At 43.1% G+C, this 19,076-nt stretch overlaps 1 protein-coding gene across 2 annotated transcripts in view; it reads left to right on the top strand.

Annotated features, from left to right (window-relative positions):
- LOC129185705 (glutamate receptor ionotropic, NMDA 2D) overlaps positions 1-19,076 on the top strand; it is a 174,952-nt gene that overhangs the window by 104,702 nt on the left and 51,174 nt on the right. For both annotated transcript variants that reach the window (XM_054783085.1, XM_054783084.1), the window contains exons 7-9: positions 5,209-5,414; positions 12,555-12,723; positions 18,645-18,798. In XM_054783085.1, the coding sequence (XP_054639060.1) occupies positions 5,209-5,414; positions 12,555-12,723; positions 18,645-18,798 (529 nt within the window). The remainder of the gene's footprint in view (positions 1-5,208; positions 5,415-12,554; positions 12,724-18,644; positions 18,799-19,076) is intronic.

Here is a 19,076-nt window from a genome sequence, read left to right as displayed (position 1 = left end):
CCGGGGGAGCAACGATACAGAAAGTTTGTTCAGTTGGGTTCAGTAGTTTTGTGTCAAAGTTTGTCATTGTTTAAGCCAAAAAAAAAAGATTTTCTGTCATGTCTTGGCTTTGGCGTTGTGGTGGCGACCCCAGGATGCAACAAATGAGACCCGGTTATATTTAGTAATTAACACAAATTAGTGGCAGGTGCGAATGAATAGAAAGGCAAAGCAGGCGGATACAAAACAGGGCAAAGCAGGAAAAACTACCAAAATAAGAGTGTACCAACAGGAACTAAGGCATCAAAAGGGAAAATAAATGAACTGTCACGCGGGCGAACTCACGGATCGTGACGGTTTTCATGCCTTTTGTGTTTTAATGAAATGACTAACATTTGTTTCAACGAGGGATGTCAACATCTTCAGGATTGGGAATCGGCTGCCGATCCGCTGTTTGTTTTGAAGATCGGATAATATCAGCTTCCGCCACGAGATCGGGCCGATCCGGTTGCCGCGTCACGTTCGTAACGCAACACTCCAACACGGTAGGGGCGGTAATGCGCTGGTTGCCACCCGCAAGAAGAAGAAATCGCAGCACCAGCATGCAGACATGTCCTCGGTGTAGTTAGCTTCACGTTGGACGTTGGACATTCGGCTCCGTAGCTACAGCGGTAGTTCCTCCTCACTACACCGGGACTGCTGTGTGTTGTGTGTTGAGAATTGCAATTGACGGTTAATACGAGTTGGGTGCAAGAATAAACGTGCATCAGAACCTGCATGTCGTCCGTGGGCATTGTAAAATGGTCCTTACATTAAAGCAGTAAAACACAACACGGTGAATATATACTTATGCAGCCTGAGTCGTGCACACACACACACGCACACACAGCTCCATTAGCACGCTCTGCTAAACCGCGCTGGTTTTCATTCACGCGCTGTAAGAGTGGAATTTCCAATGATTTTTTCCACCGTTTCGCCATGTTTGCATATTGTAATTCTGCCATTCCGTCCGCGATTCTGTTAATGGGGAAATCGTAGGGCCCTAGACTCTCTTTAACGCAATAGTATTTTATTGACGGTCCCTAGTGTAAACTACCAGCGTGTAGAGCCGCACGACACCATGACACAGCCGTCCGGGCACAGTGAGGGGGACCTGCCGCTGTAGCTACGAAGTTGAATATCCAACGTCCAACGTGAATCTAACTTGTACCGTGGACATGTCTGCATGCTGGTGTTGTGTTTTCTTCTTGCGGATGGCACGGGTCCCGTGGCAACCGGCTTTGAGGCGCATTACCGCACCTGCCGTGTTGGAGTGTGGCTCAGAGTTACGAACGTTACACGGCAACTGGATCGGCCCGATCCCGTGGCGGAAGCCAATATTATCCAATCTTCAAAACACAGTGGATCGGCAGTCGATCCCGATCCTGGAGATCGGATTGGGCCATCGCTCGAAAATACACTTTGTTCCTGTGCACATTGTAAATGTACTGTAAGAAATAAATTGTTTTATTATCTAAAAAATGTAACCACTTGGTTGTTCATTACATAGTTAAAAATGTTTTTTCTCTTGTGTATTTATAATTGCTCTTTAACCAAACAGAAATATGTTTTTTTAGATTACTCGATTAATCAAATTATTTTTAATTATTTTCAGTAGCATACTCGATTACTAAAATATTCAAGACGTTCAGCCCTAATATAAAGTAATTCCTCTATTGAATGCTTCTTTGCAATAATTTTTTTTTTTTTTTTGTTTCACTCCCATTTCTTCTTTTTGCATTTTGGAGCCCTATTTAGAACCTCCTTAAGATCCAACGGTGCAAAATGTACATTCTTCACATTTTCAACTGCTTTTACATTTTTGTATACATTATTACTGACTTGAGGTGGATTTGAAAAAGTTGCATATTTTTTGAGGAATGTGCAGATGTTGATGGTGGGCGGCAAACGTGCAGGGATCCACTGTATACAGTACGTACTTCATTTAGAGTTTCTCTTTACTGACAACAGCGTTTTGTGTATTTGCACGACGAAACAACGTTTTCTCATTAAACCTCCTCTGCATTCCAGTCGCCCCAAACCCGTCCCCTCCTCGCTCAGTTAGTATTTGATGTACAACTAATGTCAACGTGGGATTGTGTGACCGAGAAGAAAGCTGCACGCTCGTCAACGCGTAGCACGACGGGTGCTCGCTAATGGCTTATATAGGCTTAATGCATGTTGTCCCCCGTAGGTCCTTTGCTCAGAGTATGACTGAAGTGTTAGATTTTAATTGCAACTGATGCATTTTTAATGAGGCAACGAGCTTGGGGGTTACACCTTTTATCCAATTTTCACACTGGTGCAGATGATACGGGGAAACACGTGCAAAGACGTAAATGGGCTGTTTACTGCAGCCTGCATCCAACATCATGTGTCTGTGACTCCATTTTACTCAGCGCAATAATGTCAAAGTGATTATTATGCGGCTCGATGTATCAATGAATGACGAGTGCGACAAATCTGGATTACGATCCCGCCGCCATCAATCAGTGTAGCCTTTGGACGTGCATGAATTTGTCAGGTAATTGCTCCCGTCCAGCATAACAATTATAATTTAGAGCTGGCTGTTTGCATGTATAAGGGTGACCAGCACAAAACCTGGAACAATATAACGAAAGCTACCAGCACAGCCATGCCTGCAGTAAATAGTACCTTTATGGAGATAATAACATTCATTTTTTATGGAGACTGTCACAGAGATGGTCATTAATCTCGGTGGTCATTTTGTAGTCGCTCTGTACGAGTTCATTTTAGCAGCATAAGGAGGATGAAATGAAGCAATCTCATACAATGATTGGTGCAGAGTCACAGTCTCTTGCTATTGTTCTCTCTGGAACAAGAAGTCGGCGGGAAGATTCTTCTGTTGTTATTGTCAAGCAAACATTTCTTCAAAGCAAATTATTTACTTGAAGTGAGTGACTTGTTAACAGAACACACTGACTTAATTGCTTGAGTCCGTAGTGCATTATAGTGCTACTTTGCTTAAGCTTGCAGGGTGAAAATGAACCATTTGATCCATCCAAACACGTATTTGCAAGGAAGGAATGATAGTTGGCTCAAGTGAGATCATTTTTCCACATCTAGAGATGTGCGATTAATCAACGACTCGTTCAAAACCTGCCTGTTTTATTGCATAATGGGGACTCAAGGGTACTTGTCACTGTTGATACCGATGTAGCTTTTTCCCTGGAAAAGGGAAAGCAGGTAACATGTCGCTAATTGTGCAACTTTTACTCTAACTCAGTGCTTCTCTAATAGTGGGGCTGGCCCCTCTGGTGCTGGAGGGAGGGGTGGGGCCTCAAGGGTACATGACAAAGACTCGAATTTGACAAATTCACAAGTACTCAACTTGAGTTTCATCGACTTATGGGTGCTCAAAAAAGCCCATTCATGGGTACTCGACTGAGACTCGACTTTTATTGACTCACGGGTGGTTAACAAAGACTCGAATTTCACTGACTCACAGGTACTTGACAAAGGCTTGAATTACACTGACTCGAGGGTACTTGATGACTCGAGTTTCAGTGACTTATGGGTGCTCAATGAAGACTCAAATTTCACTGACTTCTGGAGACTCAAGGAAGACTCGACGAATACATGAATTTCACTGACTTCCGGGGAGTCAACGAAGACTCAAGTTTCACTGACTCACGGGTACTTGATGAAGACTCAAATTTCACCAACTCATGGGTGCTGGAAGAAGACTCAAATTTTACAGACTCACGGGTGCTTAAGACTCAAACACTCAAATTTGACCGACTCAAGTAATCAAGAAGACTTGAGTTTCCCCGACTTACAGGTACTTGAGAAAGACTCGAGTTTCACTGACTTATGGGTGCTCAATGAATGATTTTATTGACTCAATTTTATTGACCCATGGTACTTGGAGAAGACTCGATGAAGACTCAAATTACACCGACTCATGAGTAATCAGCAAAGACTTGAATTTCACTGACTCCCAGGGACTCAATGAAGGCCCAAATGTCACCAACTCATGAGTAATCGGCAAAGGCTCGAGTTTCACTGACTCACAGATGCTCAATGAAGACTCAAGTTTCACTGACTCACATGCTCAACGAAGATATGAGTTTCACAGACTCACATGAACTTGACAAAGGTTCGAATATCACCGACTCAAAGGTACTTCACCAAGACTCGAATTTCACTGACTCGTGGGTGCTAGATGAAGACCCAAATTTTACAGACTCACAGGCACTTGACGAAGACTCGAATGTGCCCGGATCACAACTAATCAACGAAGGTTAGAGTTTCCCTGACTTATAAGTGCTCAATGAAGGCACTTGTATCATTGATTCATGGGTACTCGATGAAGACTCAAATTTCACTGACTCATGGATTCTCAATGAAGCCTCAAGTTTAAGAGACTCATGGATATTTGACAAAGGATCAAATTTCACTGACTCACGGGTACTTGACAAAGACTAGAATTTTACTGACTCGCCCAACTCACAAGTAATCAGCGAAGACTTGAGTTTCCCCGACTTGCCCTTTGAAGGCTCAGGTACTCGACGAAGACTAGACTCACAGAGTACGAAGTCTCGAATTTCACTGGCTCACTGGTGCTCGTTGAAGACTCAAATTTCACTATTTCACAGTTGCTCGACTTGACAAAGGCTCGAATGTCATTGACTCACAAATAATGAACAAAGACTTGAGTTTCCCCGCCTTGCAGGTGCTTGACAAAGGTTTGTGCATCATTGATTAATGGGTACTCGATGAAGACTCACATTTAACGCACTCAAGGTACTTGACAAAGGCTCAAATTTCACCAACTCCCGAGTAATCAACAAAGACTGGAGTTTCACTGACTCACGTCATCTACAGCTCAGCTGCTGAACTTATTGTGCAAGTGCGAGTTTCTGCTTTGTGTAATAGTGACTAGAGCACCTGATTAACTTCACTGAGTGATTCATAAGAACTCGAGTGAAAGTTAAAGGATTGGAGTTTCCTATCACTGCACGGTTTGGTTCATTTTTGGTACCATAAGTGAGCGAAATGTAAAAGATAAAAATGCTTAGGTTTTGTGTAACAGCTTTAATGATTTTTAAGGGTTATGCCGGTCAGTATCTGTACCAACCACTGTATGAGTTGCTGGCATCAGCATCATTCTAGCATGAATAATGTGCAATTGCAACTCTGTTTGACTGCGCCCATCTGTCTTCCCAGGTAGGCTGGTGGGAGAACGGCGTGCTGAGGTTGCGACACCCAGCCTGGTCCCGCTACGGGTCTTTTCTGAAACCTCCAGATGATGCCCAGCACCTGCGTGTAGTCACTCTGGAGGAAAGACCATTTGTCATTGTGGAGCTGGCAGACCCCGCATCAGGGACTTGCATCCGGGACTCGGTACCGTGCAGGCGGCCGCTCAACGCCAGGTTTGATGCCTTTGCATGAAACTGCTTTGATCTTTAAAAAAATAAAAATCTAAAAGTTAAGTAGACATATTAATGCAAATGGACTTTTAATTGCTTGTGTACACCTATTTGGGTCTCTGGAGTGGCTGCCCAACCATCAAGTGTGATATTACACGACTAAGTCATTTTTATGTTCGGGTCAGAAAATGTCTATTGCGGCAAGCTGTTGGAGTGTCTAATTTACATAAGACATCCCACACACAAGTTTTCCATCCACTTAGAACTTGAGAGAGCTCCCTGGGCGAAGACCCACCGTCATTCTCTTTCTGCGCAAGCGCCGACACCTAACCACTTTCATGTCAAAGCCAGAAGCTACGCAGAGGTGCAGTGTTGTTGGATGCATAGATTGTCACACATACAGTATTTGCCAGCCATAGAGGACAACATCATGGCAACGAGGATTCATTTTATTTATGATTTTTAGCCAGTCCTTGGGTGGGAGCTCCGTCTGCTCCCCCAAGACTGAGGTCTGTAATGTCGTGACTTCAGACTGCTTTAGGAAGTAGAGTCATCCTCATCACTTTACGCTTTATCCAAAATATATTCATTAATAAATCATTCTTTTGATTCTGATTGAATACGGCCTATTATTAGTCAAACACATTGAAGGAAATTATACATACTAAATTAAGCATTTTCAAGCACAAAAATGTCTGAATGAAATAAAATACAAATATGAAGCATTCAGAAGACACATTCAAAGACGCTGTGATGATATGTAGTATTCTATCTACACTGATCAATAAGTGTCAGTAATGTTACTGACACATAAACTACAGACTTGATCCGCCTAACTACAGTCTTTTATTGCAGCTTTGAATGATTTCACAACAGTAACAATAATCCCTAACATGGGCTACTGTTGCATCTGTAATCCATGCCAAAAAAAACTCAAATCTGAGCCCCTGATGTCACTTCCTGTCCGCCCACCACGCAGGTCACCATCGCTCCGCAACAGCAACTCACGACAAGGAGTCTTGTGTTATTTTCTCTTATTATGTCTACTCTACTCTATAGGAGTGTAAAGGTTATTTCATGTCTAGAGGGCTCTAATAATTTTAAGAAGTCAATTTAGAAGGCTCCTCCATTAATCACCACGGTTTGAGTGCCCGACTGTTACTTGGAGCTATTTTGTATCGGGCGAGATGCCACTGGTTGGGTCTCCCAAGGCAAACAGGTCCTAGGTGACGGGCCAGACTAAGACTGATTGAGAAGACCCTACCTGCCACCTACGAGGGAAAGCTTAAGGGTCCCGTGCAATGTGTTTTGGGTGGCGGTTGAGGGTGGCGGTTGAGGGTGGCCGCCTAGGCGAGCTGGTCTTTTGCAGCCAAGTCTGGTTCTTTGGAAGTGGGATGTCACTTCTCTGGTGCGGAAGGAGCCTGAACTTGTGCGAGAGGTTGAGACATTGCGACTGGACATAGTTGGACTCACCTCGACCTAGAATTTGAATTCTGGAACCAAACTCCTTGAGAGGGGCTTGGACCTTGTAAAATCCTACTCTGGAGTTGCTGCAGGGGAGAGGTGGCTTGCTGGTGTGGGCTTATTAATAGCCCCTCGACTCATTGTTTCTGCGTTGGAGTCATCCCGGGTGAACGAGAGAGTCATTTCCCTACGCCTTCGGGTAGGGGAAAGGGTCCTGACTGACGTTTGTGCATCCACGCCAAACGGCAGTTCAGAGTACCCAGTCTTCTTGAAGTCCATCAGAGGGGTGCTGGAGAGCATCCCAGCTGGTGACTCCGGAGTTCTACTGGGAGGCTTCAACGCCCATGGGAGGAACTGCCTCCCCGAGGTGAACCCATACATTGTGATGTTATTTTACTTCTGTGCAAACCACAGTTTGTCAATAATGAACACCATGCACTTGGCACCAGGACACCCTAGGCCGCAGGTCTATGATTGACTTTGTAGTAGTGTAGTATCATCAGACCTGCGTCCGCATGTTCTGTACACACGCGTGAAGGGAGGGGCTGAGCAAGTCCCAAACCCAATGGAGGACATCAGAGGTCAGGGCTGCCGTCAAGCTGAATTGAGCATGGATGCGTTGTGGGACTCCTGAGCCAGCAGACAGGTACCGGCAGGCCAAGCGGTACACGTCTTTGCCGGTGGTCGAGGCAAAAACTCTGGTGTGGGAGGAGTTCGGTGAGGCTATGGGGCACGACTTTGGGTCGGCCTCGAAGAGGTTCTGGCAAAACGCCTCAGAAAGGGGAAGCAGTGCCCGCTCCACACTGTTTATAGTGGGGACCAAAGCCTGCTGACCTCGACTGAGGAGAGAGTCGGACGGTTCAAGGTATACTTTGAGACCCTTCTCAATCTCACTAACATACCTTCCATAAAGGAAGCAAAGTCTGAGGACACAAGTGCGGACAGTTCCATCAACGTGGCTGAGGTATCTGGGGTAGTCAAATCGCTCCCCATGGCAAAGCTCCGGGGTTTCGAGTTTCGCCCTTAATTCCTCAAGGCTCTGGATGTTGAGGGACTGTCTCTGGAACAGTACTGCAGGATTTGCAGACCAAGGTGGTGGTCCCCCTTTTAAAGGATGGTGACCGGAGGGTGTATTCCACCATGAGGGGCTACAGGAGGTGCAATGTGGTTTTCGTCCCGGTCGTGGAACACTGGACCAGCTTTGCACCCAAACAATCTACATTTGCTTTGTAGACTTGGAAAAGGCATTCGACCGTGTCCCTCATGGTGTCCTGTGAGGGGTGCTCCGGGAGTACAGGATTGGTGGCGTGCTATTACGTGCCATTCAGTCCTTGTACAACCGGAGCATGAGCCTAGTTCGCATTTCCAGCAGTAAATCCAGCATGCTTCCGGTGAACGTTGGCCTACGCCAAGGCTGCTTTTTGTCACCGATTATGTTCAGAATTTTCATGGACAGAATTTCTAGGCGTCAAGGGAGTCCAGTTCTGGGGCTGTAGGATCTCGTCTCTGCTATTTGCAGACAATGTGGTCCTGATGGCCTCATCGGGCTGTGACCTTCAGCATTTACTGGGGTGGTTTGCAGCTGATTGTGAAGCTTCTGGGATGAGACTCAGCACCTCCAAATCCGAGGCCAGGGTTCTCAGTCGGAAAAGGGTGGATTGCACCCTCCGGTCCTGCCCCAGGTGGAGTTCAAGGATGTCGGGGTCTTGTTCACGAGTGAGGGAAGGTTGGAGCGTGACGTCGACACGCGGATCGGCAAAGCGTCTGCAGTAATGCGGTCGTGGTGGAGAGAGAGCTGAGCCGGAAGGCAAAGCTCTCAATTTACCGGTCGATCTATGTTACCACCCTCACCTATGCTCTTGAGCTTTGGGTCATGACCGAAATAACGAGATTGCGGATACAAGAGGCTGAAGTGAGTTTCCTCTTTAGGGTGGCTGAACTCACCCTAAGACATATTGTGAGGAACTCATCCAGGAGGGGCTCCGAGTACAGCCACTGCTCTTTCACATGGAGAGGAGCCAGTTGAGGTGGCTTGGGCATCTAGTCCGGATGCCTCCCAGACGCCTCCCTGGTGTGATGTTCCGGGCATGCCCAGCCGGGGAAGACCTAGGACACGCTGGAGGGATTATGTCTCACAGTTGGCCTGGGAACGCCTTGGTGTCCTCATGGGTGGAACTGGAAGAGGTGGCCGGGGACTGGGCAGTTTTACTGAGACTGCTGCCCCCGCGACCCGGACCCGGATAAGTGGAGGAAAATGAATAGATGGATATTTAGAAGGTCATACAGGTTTTCTCTATGTTATGTCTTATTTTTTCTTATTACGTCTACCATATTGGGCAATAGGATTGTAAAAGTAACCACAGGGGTGTTATTTCATGTCTAGAGGGCTCTAATAATGTCCAAACGGTATTTAGAAGGTGGTAAACAGGTTTTCTATCCTCTAACTACCAAAATATTCCTTTTATAAATGAGGAATCCTCTACTTCGCAGAAATTCAGGTATCACGGTCGTGTCCGAAACCTATTAACCGCCATAAACTGTATAGGGCAGGGGTCGGCAAACCGCGGCTCCGGAACCGCATGCGACTCTTCAGTCTCCTTGATGCGGCTCCCTTTGCAAACGCGATGATTTTTTTCAACACTGAAGTAAGGGAAATAATGTGAAATATCCGATTCACCGCGATTCACCAAGTCCATGAACACATCTGGACTGCGTTCTGACTGCTGATGGGACGAGCAAGGGAGGGGGACAAAGGCTAGGTAATGCAGTGAGTCTGACTGTGCGGGAGAGAAAAAGGGTGAGGGAGTTTTGAGTTGAGTCTGAAGCAAGTTACGGCGCAGTAAAATAAAACAATTTAACAAGACCATAGAAATATGTTTTATAGCTAGAAGCGTGCAGTAGCTACGTGCTTGGAGCCCGTGACACGCTAATCGCCGAGGTGGTGACTCCAGGAGAGGCAGATAGTGTGCTTCTGCAGCTGGCTGCGCACTCACCGCTCAGAACAATATGTGCTTTCGCTTTCACGTCTCCAAATACTAGACAAATCTCTCAGCGTCGTCAGGAGAAGTCTTTGCAATTGTCGCTAGTCGCTTTTGAGAAAATAAATCACCAAGAGGGTTTGAAAATCGCTAGATTTAGCGAGACAGTTGCCACTGGGCTGCACATGAGATGGGAAGCCATTTGCAAATGGAGGATAAATAAAAGAATCGTTCATGAAAATATCAGCGCATCTATTCTCTTAATTAAAAAAATAAACAGGACATTATTGAGAAAATGAAATAATGTATCTCTTTGCAAAGAGGACAATAGAATGGTTACTGATGACAATTTATTGGAAAAAAACACGCTGATATGCAGATACTATGTGAACTCTGATGGACTTTATCTTCAAGTTGGCTACATTTTGTTTGAATTTTACACCAATATTGGAACCACTCAGTAAGACTTATAGAGTTAAGTGTTTCAATGTTTTCAAAGTAAGCCTACAAGTGTAGGCGCACTTTCCGTTGATTAATTTTGTGGTTGGAACAACTTTATAAGTTGTGTAATGTTTTGTGGCTCCCGATTATTTTTTTTTACTGAGAGGGGAGGCAAAATGGCTCTTTTGATGGTAAAGGTTGCCAACCCTGCAATAGGGGGACTGTGTGAAAAATGGCTCATTCGTATGAGACAGGACAGCACCCTCTAAAGCCAGCTGTTCTGAACAAGGCTTTATTTAGAGGGTTGGAAGTGTGCTTTAATTCTTGATCCTTATTATTTTAAACAAAGCATCTCACAGACTCTTTGAATCTGTGAAAAACTGCAGAATATTTTTATTTTAATACATTTGGAATTTGAACGGTTCAGTGGTTGAGCAACTCAGACTTTTAGCCAACATTTTGAGGCGCATACTGGCACAGTCCAGAGTTGAAGAAAAACACCTGAAGGAAAACTGAGCAGCCACCCAAGGAGGTCATCAAATATAGATATGTTTTATGATTAAAAACAGTTGCTGGTATTGCAGGTACGTGTTGATGCCTTACATCACAGTTAATATCACAGTTAATTAATTGTATTATTTAACCAACATCTTTGTATTGAAAATGGCAAAAGTTAAACTAATATTTTCAATGGAGGAAATACGTTAATCCATCATTGATGGTGGTTAATTGGTTCCAGACCCGGCCGTGGTAGATGAAATTCCACAAAGTAGGATTCCTTATTTATAAATGGAATACTTTGGTAGTAGAGCATAGAAAACCTGTTTACCACCTCCAAAATACCCTTTTTAACATTATAAGAGCCCTCCACACATGAAATACCACCCCTATAGTCACCTTTACACTCTTATTACCCAATGTAGTAGACATAATAAGTGAAAATGAAACATAGATAACCTGTTTACCACCTTTCAAACATACTTGTTACAATTATTAGAGGCCTCTAGACATTAAATAACACCCCTTTACACTCTCACTACACAATATAGTGGACATAATAACAGAAAATAAGACATAAGTCACAGAAAACCTGTTTATGACCTTTTAATGACACGTTTTAGCATTATTAGAGCCCTCTAGACATGAAATAACACCCCTACTGTATAGTCACCTTTGCACTCCTATTACCCAAAATAGTAGACATAATGAGAGAAAGTAAGACATATAAGACATAAATAAGACTGATAAATAAGAAAGCGAGGCGACAGGAAGTGATGTCAGGGGTTCAGAGTTGAGTTTTAGTGTGGTGTGGGTTGCGGCCACAATAGAAGGCTGTGTTTTTATTAGGGATGATTGTGTCTGTTGTGAGATAATTCAAAGCTGAAATGAAAGCCTGTTGTTCCACCAGTCAAGTCTGGTGCTTGTGTGTCTCACCCAACATTACACTAAGATTACTGCCACCTAGTGACCAGTGTAGAATACTACATTTCATCACAACATCTTTCAGTGTGTCTTCTGAATGTCTTATATTTGTATTTTACTTCATTCAACCATTTTTATGCTTGAAAATTCTTCATGCAGGCAATAAATATGTAACATTTGCTCAAGTTTGCTCAATAATAGGCTGTATTCAATCAAGAAATGGCTTGATTTATTCAGGAAGTGTACCCCGCCTCTCGCCCAGAGTCAGCTGGGATAGGCTCCAGCATACCTCTGCAACCCTAGTGAGGATAAGCGGCATAGAAGATGGATGGATGGATGTAAGGATATTATCGAGTGAAACTACAGAATTTGAAGTGCAAAGTGACGATGACGGACGATATATATACTGTATATGTGTGTGTGTGTGTGTGTGTGTATATATATATATATATATATATATATATATTTCAAATCCGAAAAAACGGAGGGTTGAAGAGCCTCATGAAGTGGATTGTGTTGTATTGGTTAGCTGCATCCTTGGCGTGCTGCCTTTTCCGTTATGATGAGACCTTCCTGAGCCGTCAAGATGTCTTCCGACATCAATCATCCCCCCACCCCAAACTGTGCTTGACCATAATCAATATCAGGCTTCTCTCGAGGGGATCAGAGGAATGACTCAGAGGTTTTGGAATCACACATGACCAGAGTGAAGCTTTCTAGTCCATCAGCCCCTGAAGGCACGACAGCACCTATCCAACAGAGCTCCATCAAACCTGTCAGCTCACTTTCATTTCATCTCCCTTCCTTGAAACCTTTCCTTTTTCCACTGTCCTTCCAGCACCAACCATGAGGGCGTGACTCCCAGGAAGCAATGCTGCAAGGGCTTCTGCATCGACATCCTCAAGAGATTGGCCAAGATCGTGGGCTTTACTTACGACCTCTACCTCGTGACCAACGGGAAGCACGGCAAGAAGATCGACGGGGTTTGGAACGGCATGATTGGCGAGGCGAGTTTCATTTGCCTCGGCTTGTTTGTGCTGAATTTTCTGTCAGTAAGCCGTATGGTAACATTCCTCAGCCTCCTGGGTGACATTAAAGACAAGAAGACACCGAGAGAGAGAGAGAGAGAGAGCGAAAGCAGACAGTTACTCTAATTAGATGGACAAGCATGATGGTAAACACACGCTCCTGCAAACACGACCCAGCGTGTTGATCTAACTAAACGTTGGCGCAGACCTTCTGGCGAGTTTGATCCGTCCTTGATATTTGCTTTCTATATGCTTTGTGATGCCCTATCAGGAACCACACAAAGGAAGGACAAGGTGGACAGATCTGCGGAAAGTTTAAAATACCTTTTTCATTGACATTGTTCTGAAAGTGAAAGTAAAAAAATAAGAAGGCTGAGAAATAAGCTTACACCCACTAAGGGGCCATCCATATGGAAACCTTTTCCTTATTTTGTGGTTTCAGCCTTTCGTCCACACGGAAACGGCGTTCTGGGTGCCCTGACACGGTATTTTTTAAAAACGGCTTCCAAACATCTGACAACGCCGGCTTGTCGTTTTATGTGTAGACAACCAAATCCGCTGCTATTTGAAAACAATGATGTCACCGTCACATGACCAACAAGCCAACATAATACAGTGGCACCTGCGTTAACGTCTGCTGCGGTTAACATTTCGGTTAACATTTTGGTTGCCTTGGCTTGCGTTTGCCCTCTAAATAGGCTTTTTAACATTATTAGAGCCCTCTAGACATTAAATAACACCCCTATAGTCAGCTTTACACTCGTATTACCCAAAACAGTAAACACAATAAAAGAAAATATGACATATATGGGGCCGCACCATGGCTGAGTGGTTAACATGTTGACCACACAGTCAGATGATTGGGAAGATCTGGGTTCCAGGTCCGCATTCCAAAAAACATGCATGTTAGGTTAAATGGTGACTAAATAGTATGGATGTGAGTGTGAATGGTTGTTTGTCTATATGTGCCCTGCCATTGGCTAGCCACCAGTCCAGGGTGTACCCCGCCTCTCGCCCAAAGTCAGCTGGGATAGGCTCCAGCATACCCGCGCGACCCAAATGAGGATAGAAAACGGACGGATGGATGACATATATGACATAGAAAACTTGTTTGTGACCTTCTAAATAAGCTTTTTAACATTATTTGAGCTCTCTAGACATGAAATAACACCCCTATAGTCACCTTTACACTAGTAAACATAATAAAAGAAAGTAAGATATATAAGACATAGAAATCCTGTTTCCCACCTTCTAAATGTGCTTTTTTAACATTTTTAGAACCATCTAGACATGAAATAACACTCCTATAGTCACCTTTAGACTCCTATTACCAAATATAGTAGACATTATGAGAGAAAATAAGACATATAAGTAATAGAAAACCAGTTTCTGACCTTCTAAATACACATTTATAACATTATTAGAGACCTCTAGGCATGAAATAACACCCTATAGTCATTCTAAACAGTTCTTTATACAGACCACGTGATGTTCCTGTGACGTGTCATGTTAAAAAAGCTAGCCAACTCTGGTTTGTAAAAAGAACTGTTTAGAATGTATGAATGTTAGACCAAATTAACCCTATAGTCACCTTTAAACTCTTATTACCCAGCATAGTAGACATAATAAAGCCAAAATAAAAAAAATATAGACATAGAAACCTGTTTATCATCTTCTAAATACACTTTTGAACATTATTAGAGCCCTCTAGACTTGAAATAACACCCCTATAATCACCTTATATAATAGTTTTTATCGTCACCGTTCAAACTTACCGTAGCATGTTCGTGGCATCCTGAGTCAAACATAGCACACGTCACCCACCAGACACCTTATAAGGCAGGGGTCACCAACGTTTTTCCTTGTGAGAGCTACTTTTAGAAAATGAAAATGGCCACGAGCTACTCATTTTTGTAGAAATGATTTTCATACCTTTTTTCAACCCAAACAAATCAAATATGCTTGTTTTACCAAAACATTCGCAAAATGCAGGTATCCACAACTCACATTTTATGTTTCAGAATACAGTAGTACCTCGCATAACATAAACCTCCTTTTCCATAAATTCCACTGAACATAAAGAATTTATGTAAAGTTTTTGCATCGTAATACAGAAGAAATTCCATATAAGATAAAGCGTCAAGTCAGTGCAAGTATTTTTCAACTTTATTAATGCCTCAAGTTGGTGCAAGTTCAGACTAACACTTGGTGACGCCTTGTGATGCATCACGCTCTCATTGGCTGTTTTTCGGGGCACCGCCTCCGCTCTCATCTCCTTGACTGATTATCGGGGCACCGCCTATGCTCTCATCTTATTGGCTGATTATCGGGGCATCGCCTACGCTCTCATCTCATTGGCTGACTCATACAGCGCGTACGTGAGTTTGTGTGAGAGACAGGCTTGTCCCTTCAACCTCCTTCCTCTTTGTAGCCGCCCTCAAACTAACTTAAACAATTAAGTTACAAATTAAAATTTTGCACACAGCATTATCATGTAGTGCGTGAGCATTTGTCTGTGAGACCAGCTGACTCTTAGACTCTTTGAGTCGCGTTTCGACTCAGGCTAGTCCTCCTCCTCCTTCCTGCTTCCACTTGCGCTCCTGATCAAGACACCTCGTGAACGGTAGGATTGGTTTTGTGTTTCAGTTTTATTAATGTACAGTAATCTTATTTATTACCTTATTTTATATTGGAATGTTACTGTATTATGTTTATGCTAACGTTTTCTTATATTTTCCCACCATATTTGGTGGACTTTGAATATTCTGAAGTGCCAAAGGTGTGAGCTTGGGAAGACCTTTGAACGGATTAGGCTATTTACATGTATTTTACGCTTCGTATAACATAAAAACCCTATAACATAAAGGTTCTCGGAACGGATTATTTACGTTGTAGGGGCGTCTACTGTACTTTTCTTTCTAGTGTTCTCACATTATTAACTGAAAACCTGAATGAAAAGCAGGCTTGCGGGCACCTCATGTGGTCGTGGGGGGCTACCTTGTGCCCGCGGGCACTGTGTTGGTGACCCCTGTTATAAGGCATCCTTGCCGGCGCACTTCCACCACATCACTGTGTGTTCCCCAAGGTACATGTTTACTGGTTCTAGAATGCTGATATTTACTTTTAATTTATTTGTTACATTTTAGCAAGTTGTGGTCGCAGCAGGGTAATGTGTTTATTTTGTGTTATTTTGTTAATCAATGGTTTTGTGGGTGTTTTTCCCCAAGAAAACTAGGTAAAAGTTGTCCATTCATTTGCCATTTGACATTATTTTTGCATCATTTCTGCATGTAAACTATAATTATTGTCAATAAAATGCGTTTTGTGTTAACATTTTTGGGTGTCTAGAAGGGATGAATTGGATTTACATTATTTTCTATGGGAAAATTTGCTTTGGTTAGCGTCCGTTTTGGTTTGAGTCAGACCTTCTGGAGCGGATTCATGACGTTAACCAAGGCACTACTGTATCTCAATCTCTACCCATTATATGGAGGATCTTTGACTAGTGTTGTTGCAGTAGGTTACTAAAAACAGCAGAGCGCTCCTGTCACATAAAGAGGATTTTTGACTGGCGTTTATGTAGTATGTTACCAAAAAGAACAGGGTGCTCCTGCCATTTAGGATCTTTGACTATTGTTTTTAGAGTAGATACTTAATACAATCTTAATCTTATATAAGATCTTTGACCAGCTTTTTTGCAGTAGGTCCTTAAAAACAGAAAAGTGATCTTGTCACATAGAGGATCTTTGATTTAGATTACCTACAACAGCAGATCAGTCCTGTCAAAGAGTATATCGGATCTTTGGCTAGTGTTTTTGGAGTAGATCCTTAAAAACAGTACAGCACTCTTGTCACATACAGAGGATCTTTGACTTGCATTTTTGCAGTAGACCCTTAAAAACAGCATAAAGGTTTTCGACTAGCGTTTTTGCAGTACGCCTTTAAAAACAGCAGAGAACTCTTTTCACATACAGGATCTTTGACTACTACTACTACTACTACTGTTACTACTAGGCGAATTGGTGCGGCGTCTGCAGTGATGCAGATTCTGCATCAGCCTGTCGTGGTGAAGAGGGAGCTGAGCCGAAAGGCAATGCTCTCAATTAACCGGTCCATCTACGTTCCTACCCTCACCTATGGTCATGAGCTTTGGGTAGTGACCGAAAGGACAAGTGAGATAGAGATAAGGTGAGGAGCACTGTCATCCAGGACAAACTTGCAGTAGAAGTGCTGCTCCTCCGCATTGAGAGGAGTCAAATGAGATGGCTCGGGCATCTGGTCAGGGTGCCTCCTGGAACGCCTCCCTGGGGAGGTGTTCAGGGCAAGTTCGGCCTCGGAGAAGACCCAGGACATGTTGGAGAGACTATGTCTGTCAACTGGCCCGGCGCTCCTTTCCTACAGAGGATCTTTGACAAGCATTGTTGCAGTAGGTTCTTAAAAAGAGCAGGGTTCCCCTGCCGTATAGAGGATTTTGACATGGTTTATATTGTAGGTTACCAAAAACAGCAAGGCGCTCTTGCCATATAGACAAGCTTTGACTATTGTTTTTTGAGTAGGTCCTTAATACAGTGCTTCTGTCTCATAGGATCTTTGACTAGATTTTTTTTTTTTTTTTCTGGTAGGTCCTTATAAACAGCAGATCAGTCCTGTCATATTTTGGATCTTTGACTAGTCATTTTGGAGTAGATCATCAAAAACGGCAGAGAACTCTTGTCACATGCAGAGGATCTTTGACTAGTGTTTTTGTAGTAGGTTACTAAAATCAGCAAAATGCTCCTGTCACATACACAGAATCTTTGATCAGCGTTTAGCTAGTACGTTACTAAAAACAGCAGTGTTCTCCCGTCGTATAGAGGATCTTTGACTAGTGTTTATTACTAAGATCAACAGGACACTCATGCCATATAGAGGATGTTTGACATGGTTTATGTAGTAGGTTATAAAAGCAGTAGGGCCATCCTGTCTTATATAGGATTTTTGACTACCTTTTTAGTAGTAGTTCCTTAAAAATAGCAGTAATCCTGTCGCATAGAGAATCTTTGACTAGTGTTTTTGCAGTGGACTCTTAAAAACAGCAAAACACTTTTGTCATATAGAGGATCTTTGACTAGTGTTTTTTTGCAGTAGGTCCTTAAAAACAGCAGTGATCCTGTCACATAGAGGATCTTTGATTGGTGGTTTTGCAGTAGGTTCTTAAAAACAGCAGAGTGCTCCTGTCACATGCAGAGGCTGTTTGACTAGCATTCATGGAGTACTTTACTAAAAACAGCAGCGTGTGCTTGCCATATTGAGGATCTTTAACTTTTTTTTTTTAGTATGTTGTTAAAACAGCGCGTCTGTGTAAAAATAATGACTGATTTCAAGCAAGTCCACAAAGATGTGAATATTTAGTGCTGGATAGAGACAGTACTTCCTTCATCCACATTTTTATTCCGACGTCCGCTCCTTGTCAAAATGTTTTTATCACTTGTGACTTGAGGCCGTGGCAGGAGCTGTCTATCAAAACTATTTCCACACGTAAAAAAAAAAAAAAAAGGCCGAGCGCGTTGTTTTCTCCAAACAAACAGGCGTGTGCTTTTTGATCAGATGTTCCAAAGCCTGACATTCTTTGATCAGGTAATCCAGACGTTCCGCTTGGCTTCATTTTTCTGCTGATTTGCTGTGAAGAGTGGATGTGCCACGTCTAATGTAGATTAACATTTCACTCGTACAATCAGCCGACACAGCGCTTTTCCAGGGTGGCAGGAAGGAGCTCACTTGGTATGCTAAGGAGATGCAGAGAAGACACGTGTTGTGCACTTGTACCATATCGTATATGCACATTGTACAGGCGTACAAACGGTGCCCAATGCTAATTAGCCAGTGTGAGATGATCATATTTCTTTCCTTATTCCTTTTAGGTGGTATACAAGCGGGCCGACATGGCCATCGGCTCGCTAACCATCAACGAGGAGAGGTCAGAGGTTGTGGATTTCTCCGTCCCTTTTGTGGAAACGGGGATCAGTGTCATGGTCTCCCGTAGCAACGGAACCGTTTCACCATCTGCTTTCCTAGGTGATTTATTTTTATGTCAGATATCTCATGTAAACAAAGTTCATCGAATGTGTAGTCGTATTCTGACGGGGAAAAAAGGAACAGTTTTACAAGAATATACTTGTAATATCTAATCTAATCTAATCTAACATAATGTAATACTTACGAGATTTAGTTTTTAAAAACAGCTGTAATTTTATGACAAAGTCAAAATATTAAGAGAAAAAAGTTGTATTCTAACGAGAAACAAGCTAAATAAAAAAAAGCAATTTTACGAGAGTATATTTGTAATATTATAA

This window comes from Dunckerocampus dactyliophorus, chromosome 7, assembly GCF_027744805.1.
Source record: "Dunckerocampus dactyliophorus isolate RoL2022-P2 chromosome 7, RoL_Ddac_1.1, whole genome shotgun sequence".
In the NCBI taxonomy this organism is placed as follows: domain Eukaryota; kingdom Metazoa; phylum Chordata; class Actinopteri; order Syngnathiformes; family Syngnathidae; genus Dunckerocampus; species Dunckerocampus dactyliophorus.
Note: the sequence above shows the minus strand (reverse complement) of the source record. Positions and strands in the feature narration are given on the sequence as shown.